The following is a 12,694-nucleotide window of genomic DNA, read 5'->3' on the forward strand; positions in this document are numbered from 1 at the left end:
TTTCCTATCTGATGTCTAGGGTCTGAAGTATTATATTTATCAAGGTGCATTTGATAGGAACGCATTGAGAAGATGCTATGAAATGTGATGTCATTACACATTGGTAGATAACATGACTTTCAGTTGATAATTATTATAAGAAAGTTTTCTTTCATGTGCAATGATTTGTAACTATTCAAATGGAAAAACATGTTTGTTTTAATACTACAGTTTTGGTGGAGTATTACATCATTTATTGACTGCAACACTCCTTACTTTAGATTTGATTACTTAATATACTGCTTAGTACAGCAAAGTTTTAAAGTGGTTTACAAAACTAACCAGTGATCATAACAAAAAAATAAAATAATTACAACTTAAAACACAAATTAATAAAATCAAGCACTAATTTGCTAAACCTATAGTCCAATAAAAGCAATGCTCAAAGATCCGACCCCTAGTCCAACAGAAGCATGTTAAAAAAAAGCCATGTCTTCAAAGTCTTGCAAGATCCAAGGTAGCTGAGTAAATCACAAACATCAGAAGGTAGAGAGTTCCATAAAATAGTCCAACATGTGTTAATTGCCACTATCAGTGTGAGCAAATACATTTGTTTTTATATGTCTAAGAAGACAAGTAGCCATAAGGGGAGCTTCTGGGCTGTTGCTTTTCTAATTTCAGTGCATCATGGGCTGTGCTTGTGACTCTGTCCTTTTTAACCATGTTCATTCGTACTTGCAGAAGGTTTTCAGCATCTGTGGCAGGTCCAGCCAGTCAATAGCCAGTCGATGGATAACATGCTTTTGAATAGCCATTCGACATAAAGTTTGTAAGGAAGAGACTGAAATAGAGAGAGAGAGAGAGAGCTGGAGGAGCTAAGATGTAGTCAGTCTCAAACAGATATTACCTAACAATCTCCCTTTCTCACAAGCAAGCAAACAAAAATAAAAATCACTATCTCATTAGAAAAAGCTGTATTTTTGTGTATAGTGGCCAAGGTCAAATCTGGGTGAGAGAGTGGTATTTATTCTGTATAATCACGGATAGCTTTTAATGCAGGGTTGGGTAACCTACTACTACTACTTATCATTTCTAGAGCGCTACTAGGGTTACGCAGCGCTGTACAAAATAAACAAAGAAGGACGGTCCCTGCTCAAAGGAGCTTACAATCTAAAGAACGAAATGTCAAGTTGGGGCAGTCTACATTTCCTGGGTAGAGGTTAGGTGCCGAAGGCGACATTGAAGAGGTGGGCTTTAAGCAAAGATTTGAAGATGGGCAGGGAGGGGGCCTGGCGTATGGGCTCGGGGAGTTTGTTCCACGCGTGGGGTGAGGCGAGGCAGAAAGGGTGGAGCCTGGAGTTGGCGGTGGTGGAGAAGGGTACTGAAAGCAGGGATTTGTCTCGAGAGCGGAGGTTACGGGTAGGAACGTAAGGGGAGATGAGGGTTGAGAGGTAAGGAGCGGCTGCAGATCGAGTACATTTGTAGGTTAGTAGCAGAAGCTTGAATTGAATGCGGTACCTGATCGGAAGCCAGTGAAGTGACTTGAGGAGAGGGGTGATATGAGTCCAATTTTTTTTTTCTTCTTTAAAATCAAAAGGAAATACAATAAAGAATAGAAAAATGACAAAGAATGAGACTGAAGGGCTCACCACCTTCCACCTGCTGTAGACTGAGATTACTGGATCTTTCTCTGGCTGACAAGAGCTCTTATTGGCTCTCTAGAGTCAACGGTTTTTTTTTCTCAGTCTCCACCTGCTGGAAGGCGTGCATAACCCATCAGTCACATTCTGGGCGTCCGAGGGACGCTAAGGAAGAAATCTATTTGTGTGAAATAACACACACACTGCCACATATTGTAGCAGGACTTGTTTATTCACGCCTACCCTAGTGTAGCTGAAATAATTTTCATGCACCTTTCTGACTTCACTTGCAACTTTCTTTCAGTTAACTCCACTTCTGCTTACACCCTATGCCAGGGGTTTTCAACCCCGTCCTCGGGGCACAGCCTTCCAGTCCCGACTGGCTGGGTATGCCCCAAGGTCGGGGTTCAATACCTGTGCTGGCCTATTATGATGGTTTATTGTGTTTTGTGTTGACATTGTTAGTAGTCTACTATAATCTATAATCTCTCACTTTCCCAAGGATTATCCGATGTGTTGACCAGGACCTCCAATACTTAATCCATATTGTTGATTTACCAATCTGACCTCAACACCTCCACCCCTGGTCTATCACCAACTGGTGAAACAGAACCTTAGTAGAAGGATTCCAGGGACTTTGTGGGGTTGTTCTTCTTATGGGCCTTTAGTATCCAATTATCATAATTTTAACCATGCTGGGAAAACCTCATCTCGAGAAAAAACCCAAGCCTGACAAAATAATGATCCTTCCATAAATTGGCTGTCCTATGTTAATGGATAACAGAGGGGGAGAGGACCTCAGACCAGTGACACTTTTTTTTAATCAATTAAGATTATAATCGTGTAGTCACAGATTGTAATCACTGGTCCTCTGCCAACCTCCTCCCTCAATGTTCGTTTGTGCGTTTCTAATATTTGTTAATCAAAATATTCAAATAAACCACAGCTACTTAGCTCATTACTGCTCCAACCAGGGGCTCCCCAACGGTGCCGTTTCACCACATGGGGCTTCGTCAGGGGAAGAGCACCCCACAAAGCTGGATACTGGTGGTACTGTGGTTTATTTGAATATTTTGATTAACAAATATTAGAAATGCACAAACGAACATTGAGGGAGGAGGTTGGCAGAGGACCAGTGATTACAATCTGTGACTACACGATTATAATCTTAATTGATTAAAAAAAAGTGTCACTGGTCTGAGGTCCTCTCCCCCTCTGTTATCCATTAACATAGGACAGCCAATTTATGGAAGGATCATTATTTTGTCAGGCTTGGGTTTTTTCTCGAGATGAGTTTTTCCCAGCATGGTTAAAATTATGATAATTGGATACTAAAGGCCTATGATAAGAACAACCCCACAAAGTCCCTGGAATCCTTCTACTAAGGTTCTGTTTCACCAGTTGGTGATAGACCAGGGGTGGAGGTGTTGAGGTCAGATTGGTAAATCAACAATATGGATTAAGTATTGGAGGTCCTGGTCAACACATTGGATAATCCTTGGGAAAGTGAGAGATATAGATTATAGTAGACCAAGGAACCCAATTAAAGGAAAAATAGAGAAGTAGTATACTATGCCATAACTTGTATTTGAATATTTTTACTGCTATAATTGTCTATAACATAGTAGATGATGGTAGAAAAAGACCTGCACGGTCCATCCAGTCTGCCCAACAAGATAAACTCATATGTGCTACTTTATATGTATACCTGACCTCGATTTGTCCCTGCCATTTTCAGGGCACAGACCGTAGAAGTCTGCCCAGCACTAGCCCCGCCTCCCCCCACCGGCTCTGCCACCCAATCTCGGCTAAGCTTCTGAGGATCCATTCCTTCTGAACAGGATTCCTTTATGTTTATCCCCACGCATGTTTGAATTCCGTTACCGTTTTCATTTCCACCACCTCCCGTGGGAGGGCATTCCAAGTATCCACCACTCTCTCCATGAAAAAATACTTCCTGACATTTTTCTTGAGTCTGCCCCCCTTCAATCTCGTTTCATGTCCTCAAGTTCTACTGCCTTCCCATCTCCGGAAAAGGTTCATTTGCGGATTAATACCTTTCAAATATTTGAACGTCTGTATCATATCACCCCTGTTCCTCCTTTCCTCCAGGGTATACATGTTCAGGTCAGCAAGTCTCTCCTCATACGTCTTGTAACGCAAATTTATTATTTTATTATTAGCATTTGTATAGCGCTACCAGACGCACGCAGCACTGAACACCTGACACAAAGTGACAGTCCCTGCTCAAAAGAGCTTACAATCTAAGTAATACAGACAAACAAGACAGTTACGGGTGAGGGAAGTAATGGGTGAGAAGGGAGGAAGGGACAAGGGGAGGGCAATTGTGGCTAGGAGCTAAAAGCAGCAGTGAAAAAGGTGGGTTTTCAGCATAGATTTGAAAACAGGTAGAGATGGAGCTAGACGTATAGGTCCAGGAAGTCTATTCCAGGCATAAGGTGCCGCGAGAGAAAAGGAGCAAAGCCTGGAGTTTGCAGTGGAGGAGAAGGAGGACGACGAGAGATTTGTCAAGCGAGCGGAGTTCACGGGGAGGAATGTAGGGAGAGATGAGAGCGGAGAGGTAATGGGGGGGCTGCAGAGTGGATGTTTGAATTATTCTTGCTGTACACTGCCTTCAGTGAATTTCTTCAAAAAGGCAGTAAATAAATCCAAATAACTAAATATCACAACAGAAGCTCACAGTGCCCGAACAGCAAAATTTAAATGTCCCTCTTACTCGGGGAGTAGAAGTTCAGATTGTTGTGATCTCAGCCAAGTGCTATGCCAGTTTAAGGAAAAACAAACATTGATTCTTTGGCTATACTGCTTATTTTTTTAAATTTAATTTTGGCATTTCAAGTGGGAACTTCAGTAGTAATGGCTCTTGCAACTGTCAAGGTGGTGCTGTGTCCAAGTTTGCTTGACTGATGTTTCGGCCACCTTGATGTGGCTTTCTGTAGGGGTGAGATGGCTGGAATGTCAGTCAAGCAAACTTGGACACAGCAGCACCCAACCTGCTGCAAGAATCATGACATCAGTTGTGGAAGCCTAAGAGAACAATTTAATAGTAACGAATAGTATGATGCAACGAATATGACTGAACTTAAATTCGTTACATCATACTAACATCATACTCCCTCTTCGCCATCTCTCTCCTCTTCAATCAATCCAAAACTCTGTTGCACGACTCATCTTCCGCCAAAGTCGCTATGCCCACATTAGCCCTCTCCTTAAGTCACTTCACTGGCTCCCTATCCATTTCCGTATTCATTTCAAACTTCTCCTATTGAGCTACAAGTGCATTCACTCTGCCACTCCCCAGTACCTCTCCACTCTTGTCTCTCCCTATGTCCCCCCTCGAGTACTCCGTTCTGTAGATAAATCTCTCCTATCTGTCCCTTTCTCCTCTACTGCTAACTCAAGACTCCGTTCCTTTTATCTCGCTGCACCTCACGCCTGGAATAGACTTCTTGAGCCTGTACGTCTAGCCCCGTGTTTAGCCGTTTTCAAGTCCAAACTCAAAACCCACCTCTTTACCACTGTTTTTGACTCCTAACTCACTTGCCCTATCCTTTATCCTCACCTCTTTATTCCCTTACCCTTAATTGTTCTGTTTACCTGTCTTATCTAGATTGTAAGCTCTTTGAGCAGGGATTGTCTTTTGTGTATGGTGTACAGCGCTGTGTATGCCTTGTAGCGTTATAGAAGTAATAAGTAGTAGTAGTAGTAATGTAGAAGCCTGCCCTTGCAGATCAGCAACGCAGCCGCGCAGGCTTCTGTTTCTGTGAGTCTGACGTCCTGCACATACGTGCAGGACGTCAGACTCACAGAAACAGAAGCCTGCGCGGCTGCGTTGCTGATCTGCAAGGGCAGGCTTCTACATGGAATGTTGCTAGTGGAGGAGTAGCCTAGTGGTTAGTGCAGTGGAACATGGGATGTTGTTACTATTTGAGATTCTACATGGAATGTTGCTACTATTGGAGATTCTGTTGCTACTATTTGAGATTCTACATGGAATGTTGCTACTATTTGAGATTCTACATGGAATGTTGCTATTCCACTAGCAACATTCCATTTTTAGATTGTGAGCTCTTTGAGCAGGGACTGTCTTTTTGTATATGGTGTACAGCGCTGTGTATGCCTTGTAGCGCTATAGAAATAAGTAGTAGTAGTGTTAAAAAAATGATAATCTGAAAGAACTATTAACTGAGCAAGGGCCAAGATAAAGTATGGAATCGATATTTTAAAGCGAGTTCACTGGTCAGAAATGGCTCCTGGCTGGTTAAATTGCTTATTTATGGCTGACTGGTCATTTTTAGTGGCAATTAACTAGTTAGTGCCTGCTGAAAATGACCGGTTGGCGCTTAAAGTAAAACTGACTATGTTGGAGGTGGAGCTGGCACTTAACTGGCCAAGGTCACTGCATAATCAGGACTGTATAAAAGTCAGGCCTATCTTTATGTAGTGCACCATAGCCAGTTAAGTGCTGAATAGTGTAGTTAACCATCGCTGGAAACCCAGAAAGTTTCAATGCCGGAACCTGAACATGGCCCAGTACTGAATTTCTGGGCATTATGTCTGCAGCGATCAGCAAAATGTTGAGTAGTACTGGCTGAACATCGACCCCTATAGGTTTGCAGGTCCGGGCCAAGGGTAGCTGATGCCATAGGTGAACTTGTACCCAGCTATGGAACGCACTACCTAAGGCCATAAAAACAACGCAAGACCTAACTATCTTCCAAAGACTACTGAAAACAGATCTGTTCAAGAAGGCATACCACAAACATCCATCTTAAATACTAAAAATAAGAATGCACATGACCTAGACACAACAGAAATCTCTTATCACTTGACTGATTAACCTCTTTGCTATTAGTGAACAAGCACTATCACTTTTATCCCTTTGTCGAATATGGTCTTTCCATAGTTGATGACCTAATGTATGTTATAATCCAATTATCACGCAGGAACCTGCATGCAATACCCATAATGTATTCTTTACCATGTATGTACGCACAAGGTATATATATAGACCATGAACTGTTCCATGTATGTTATGTTCCATATATGTTACTATGTATGCACACACCTTAATGAAACACCATTTGTAATTCTGTTACCCGGAAATGGCAACCGCCATTACGGCAAGTGTAAGCCACATTGAGCCTGCAAATTGGTGGGAAAATGTGGGATACAAATGCTACAAATAAATAAACCTTCGGTCATGACTCTCCCCTCCCCCCAACAGTTTAATATTTTCAGTCTCCTAATATCTCCCCCTCCCCTTATTTATCTAGCATCTCTCTTTTCAACCTCTCCCCCACCCCCCCAGGTTAAGGTTTGTTATATTTGATTAACTGACTTATGTACGTCAACAACAAGGCAGAAGACAATGTCCAAACTTAGCTAAGAACAAGATACAAAGATAATTAATCCACAGGGCCAGCTCATCCTATGGACCAGGTGAGGCACTGGTTCAGGACACTGGTGATAAAGGGAGTCAAAATTTTGGTCTGGCGTATCTCCCTTTCTTTTCTAAAATGTTTTAAAATGTCCTTTTTGTATTCTCACCATAAAGTCATTGGTGTAGTGATCTGGTCTACAGCCCGACCTTACCCAGGATCTTCGGTTTCTATCGAAACTGAATCTGCGATCAAAATTGGCCACTCAGTTTCGGTAGAAACTGAAACTCTTCCCCCACAACTGACCAAAAAAGTCCCCCCGCCGAGCTGATCCAACTCACTCATGGCAGTGGCCTCCCCCCACCCCCTCCGGGCCTACCTTAGGAAGGCCTGACGGAATCTTCGGGGGCAGGAATAAGCCCCACTTGTTCCTGCCACATACCACTGCTCCATTTGCAATGGCTGCCCGCAGAAGCCTCTCAAGACTGCCGCAGGAGGACCTGGCAGACATTTTGTGATTGGACCCAGCATAGGCAGTAGAGGAGGGCATACAGGTGGGGTGGGGAGGGGAAGTGAGTCAAGTTTCAGCACAGGCATTTTTGGCCGATATCTGAACTCGGGTTTCCGTTTGGTTTCAGTGCTGAATCCAAACCCAAATTTTGGTCGTCTCTACCCTGGTCTTGCAAAGTGCTCGCCAAAAGAGGTGTCACCCTGGTTAGATTTGTAATGTTTAATATGGTGTCTGTGTAAGTTGATTTTGTCTTTAACATCTGGCTTGTGTCTCCAACATAGCATCCCTCTTCACATTTTTTTGCATAATAAGATAACCGTATGTAGGATCCCCTTTTTCTGAATGTTTTTCCTATGTGACTAACTGTGGAATCAAATGTATAAATGAGAAGTGACCGACTCACCTGCAAATGCGCAGTAGAGACTTCCCTCTCGGTCCCGCCCTCACGTCAAGACGTGATGACGTCAGAGGGCGGAACAGAGAGGGAAACGGAGTTGGACACTGTCGGAGTCGGACGCTGCCGCTGCCGCCTGGAAATGAACATCACGCGCACCAACCTCCACCCTCCCCCCCCCATCCCCGCTGCCGCTCCCACCCCCCTCGGTATCGGGCCCCTTGCACTGACCTGACAGCGCCTCTCACCTCCGTGTGGAAGCGTTGCAGGCAGCAGCAGAGTGATCTGCTGCTGCCTGCAGTGCTTTCACATGGAGGTGAGAAGCGCTGTCAGGTCAGTGCAGGGGGTCCGGCATGGAGGGGGGAGGGAACGGCAGTGAGGAGGGTAGCTGGAAATCTGTTTTTACGGGCTTAACGGCTAGTCTCTTTATAAACAATGGGAGACTTTTCCTTGCAGTTCCCCTCCCCAACCACACCCTGTATCTCACAGAACATTCATTAGCCACAAAAGTGTGCATCTTGCAAAACAAGAAAAGAAATGCATTCTACTTGTGGACTCTCATTACCTCTCGCCTTGACTACTGCAACCTACTCCTCACTGGCCTCCCACTTAACCATCTATCCCCCCTTCAATCCGTTCAGAACTCTGCTGCACGTCTTATATTCCGCCTGGACCGATATGCTCATATCACCCCTCTCCTCAAGTCACTTCACTGGCTTCCGATCAGGTACCGCATACAGTTCAAGCTTCTCCTACTGACCTACAAATGCACTCAGTCTGCAGCCCCTCATTACCTCTCTACCCTGTTTATTTACACCTTGTAAATAAACAACCCTCATCTCCCCTTACGTCCCCGCCCAAAACCTCACTACCCTTCTCCACCACCGCGAACGCCAGGCTCCGCCCTTTCTGCCTCACCTCACCCTATGCCTGGAATAAACTTCCTGAGTCCTTATGCCAAGCCCCCTCCCTGGCCATCTTCAAATCCTTGCTCAAAGCCCACCTCTTCAATGTCGCCTTTGGCACCTAAACTTTATACCTCTATTCAGGAAATCTATCTAGACTGCCCCTATTTGACTGACTGTACATTTGTCCTTTAGATTGTAAGCTCCTTTGAGCAGGGACTGTCTTTCTATGTTAAACTGTACAGCACTGTGTAACCCTAGTAGCACTTTAGAAATGTCAAGTAGTAGTAGACTCCAAGTATACCACAGCAATGGTAACACTGTAGTATCTGAGCTAGGGGAGAAGGGAAAAAGAACTACAGGACATGCATGACACCAACGTCACATGTGAGGATGTGGATAAAGCTATTACTCAAGCAGAAGTGTAATGTATCAAAAGACATCCTTTCTATAAACTATGATTTTCTTTTTCAAATCAACTGAGTTCTTGTACATGGTGTAATTATGACTTTGGGATAGTCGGTGTGAGAAGTAGGGAAGGAAAAGAGTGAAGTGGAACATTAAGGGAAAAAGCAAAAATACATACAGCCATAATCCACTTGGATAACATGAACACTCTTGGTTGAGGCAAAGACATCTATTACTGCATAGAGTGGCCTGTGGATTGGAATCCCCCGGGCACTTGGTCCCATGTCCTCTCCATTGATAATGATGTGCATGTCCCCAGTTCCATCTGACTGTGGTGTGTACAGTACTCCAATTCTGCTCCTCCGTGCTGTTGGAGGCAATAAATTGGTCTTATAGAGGTCATCAAGAATGTGGCTGTATACGCAGGGTCTGCTCCGGCCCACTAGTTTGTCTCTAGGAATTTTGATTTGTTCAATCTGCAGATAAGGGTCAGATAGACAGCCTTGGCTTTGGACCAGGCCAGCATCAGGGGCTTCACCTTCTGGGATGACCCGATTGTGATTCCTGGTTATGGCAAAAACCCAGCTGTCCCCCATATTAACTAGATCTGGGAGAGAGTATTCAGGTACTACCTCAAAGCTGCTCGGGTTGTGAGCTGTCAGTCCGACTCTTAGGTGTCCACACCAACCTAGTTCTTTCTCCTCAATTTCCACCAGAAAGATCTGTCCAGGCTGCAGGGGCTCATGGCTGAAACACAGGCCATTGGCAAAACTCTCCACTCTGGTAGCCTGAGTCCTGGAAGAGTCGATTCTGATATTAGTGCCATGGCTCCGATGGAACTGTGTGTGTGGACAGTAGAGTGCAGACATCTTCAGTAAACACAGGCAGCCCACCGTTACTATTTTTAAAAAAAGGCTTCATTATCTCAACACTTGAGCCTCAGACAGCTGGTGAGGGAGAGAGTGGTTACGTTTGTGAACACCATTTAGGGAAGAAAGGTCCCATTAACACCACACAGGGTCCTAGTGCTAGTGGGGCACAAGGAACATTTTTTAAAATTATTAACCATCTTGAAAGAAAGGTTGGTCAGTCATGATATCAGGAGGACAGCTTATGCTCCCGTTAGATTTATGCTCCATTTAATCCTTTTCTATGTTGTGTGACAAAATTCGGAATATGCAGGGTATTTCTACACTACTTGATTCAATGCTTGAATGTGACTGTACATTGTAAAACACTGCAGTTGTAAAATGATTGAGATGGATGAAGGCATTTTCCCTTCTATAAAATATGTTCAGCTATGAATTCCAGGATTAATTAACTTGCATATCATTATGAACTATGTCCTTACTTATCTGAATAGTGCACTCTGTATCTTCTCGTCTATACGTCAAATATTGATCTTACTGTAAGGTGATTGCTGTGCTTATTACATAGTAGATGACGGCAGAAAAAGACCTGCACGGTCCATCCAGTCTGCCCAACAAGATAAACTCATATGTGCTACTTTTTGTGTATACCTTACCTTGATTTGTACCTGTCCTTTTCAGGGCACAGACCGTGTAAGTCTGCCCAGCACTATCCCCGCCTCCCACCACCGGCTCTGGCACAGACCGTGTAAGTCTGCCCTGCACTATCCCCGCCTCCTGCCACCAGCTCTGCCACCCAATCTCGGCTAAGCTCCTTAGGATCCATTCCTTCTGAACAGGATTCCTTTATGTTTATCCCACGTGTGCTTATTATTGCCTACTTAATTTTAGCCACATTGAACTCAAGTATAACTTGGTATAATGTTGTAAATAAAGGAGAAATTAGACCTTACCTGCTAATTTGCTTTCCTTTAGTCCCTCCAGACCGGCCCAGGATTGGACTGATGGGTGTGCACGCCTTCCAGCCGGTGGAGACTGAGAAAAATTCTGACTCTAGAGAGCCAATAGGAGCCCTGGCCATGTGACCTTAGCCTCAGTATTTTCTCAGTCTCCCAGCAGGTAGGAAGTGAGCCCATTAGTCTCTCTTTTTCTTTTAGAAGCTAATAATAAGAACAATAATACTGCTACTTCTTCTGTGCCTGGGGAATCTCTGTTAGAGGCTTGGCAGATAGGGATTTCTTTTCTTTCTTTTACAGCCTCTGGGGTGTTACACTCGGGTGCCCCGAGTCCCTCCCCCCATTCCTCCCCATCTCCCATACGTAGCTGGGAAGGGCTACCCTTTCGCTGGAAAGGTGTATTGCCTTTGGGAGAGGCAGCCACTTTTACTTTAAAGGAAATTAAAAGAGGGAGTTCTTTCTTTCCCCACACTGTTAACGAGCAAGTTCAGCTGTTAAAACCCAGGCAAATAAATATTTCCCAGTAGCGTGGTACTTAAAGATTCCTGAAAAGTAACACTGAACAACCAACATGTGATCCTTACAACTATGATTTTCTCTTTATCAAATACAGATGTAAATAGCTTTAGCTCATTTGACATATAGAAGTATTAAAAGAGCCCTAAATACTTTCCCCCTTTTAGCATAGGCTCTGCTTGCTAACTGCCATTCATTCTGACTAGGGCTATACATTCTTTTGAAATGCTATTTTAAACCCAAAACAGGAAGAAACTCGGCTTGATACCCAACAGTATCCCAAGGAATATTCAGCACCAATCCATACTGTATGGAAGGCATAGAACCTAACAAGCGGTGATTAGAAGCCAACACTAGTAATTGAAAAGCAAAGCCGGTGATGGGCAGATGTCTACGGTCTGTGCCCTGATCACAGCTAAACAGATTTCAGCTTCAGTAGTTGGAGAACAAGGCCAGTGTCAATCAGACTTTTACAGTCTGTGCCCTAATCATGGGTGGACAGATAGGCCAGTGCTGGCCAGATTTCTACGGTCTGTGCCTCCATCTTTGCTGGAAAGATTTGGATGGGTTGGAGTGGGCTTCGATGACAGCTTCAGTAGTTGGAGAAAAAGGCTAGTGCCAGGCAGACGTCTACGTTTGTGCCCTGAAAATGGCAAGGATATATCAAAGTCAAGTATACATATGTAATATCACATCATACCTTATGCTTTGAGTTTATCTTGTTGGGCAGACTGGATGTGCTGTATCGGTAGCAGTCTTTATCTGCTGTTATGTCATCGAGGGCATGTTTGTCTGTCCTAATTAGATTGTAAGCTCTGTCGAGCAGGGACTGTCTCTTCATGTTCAAGTGTACAGCGCTGCGTACGTCTAGTAGCGCTTTAGAAATGATAAGTAGTAGTCTTTGGGATTCCGGAATCTTGCTACTCTTTGGGACTCTGCACAGAAGCTTGTTACTCTTTGGGATTCCAGAATATTGCTACTCTTTGGGATTCCGGAATCTTGCTACTCTTTGTCCTTATCCCTCATTTGTCCTGTTTCTCTGTCCTAATTAGATTGTAAGCTCTGTCGAGCAGGGACTGTCTCTTCATGTTCAAGTGTACAGCGCTGCGTACGT

The 12,694-nt window shown here is 44.0% G+C and overlaps 1 protein-coding gene across 1 annotated transcript; it reads right to left on the reverse strand.

Moving 5' to 3' along the window:
• Positions 1-688: 688 nt before the first annotated feature.
• Positions 689-10,601, reverse strand: NEURL2 (neuralized E3 ubiquitin protein ligase 2). Its single transcript, XM_030212213.1, has 2 exons — positions 9,418-10,601; positions 689-820 (listed from the first exon to the last, which is right to left on the reverse strand). Exons 1-2 carry the CDS (start codon positions 10,106-10,108, stop codon positions 705-707), a joined length of 807 nt encoding a protein of 268 aa, XP_030068073.1. The 5' UTR covers positions 10,109-10,601; the 3' UTR covers positions 689-704.
• Between the last annotated feature and the right edge of the window lie 2,093 nt (positions 10,602-12,694).

The sequence above is a fragment of the Microcaecilia unicolor genome, chromosome 8, assembly GCF_901765095.1.
Source record: "Microcaecilia unicolor chromosome 8, aMicUni1.1, whole genome shotgun sequence".
In the NCBI taxonomy this organism is placed as follows: Eukaryota; Metazoa; Chordata; class Amphibia; order Gymnophiona; family Siphonopidae; genus Microcaecilia; species Microcaecilia unicolor.

Bases quoted from the DNA above. Each gene is read 5' to 3' on its own strand.
- NEURL2 (XM_030212213.1), bottom strand. From the start codon at position 10,108: ATGTCTGCACTCTACTGTCCACACACACAGTTCCATCGGAGCCATGGC. The intron at 821-9,417 runs GTATGTATTTTT...TCTCTATTTCAG, and splicing joins TATCCAAGTGGATTATGGCT to TCTCTTCCTTACAAACTTTA.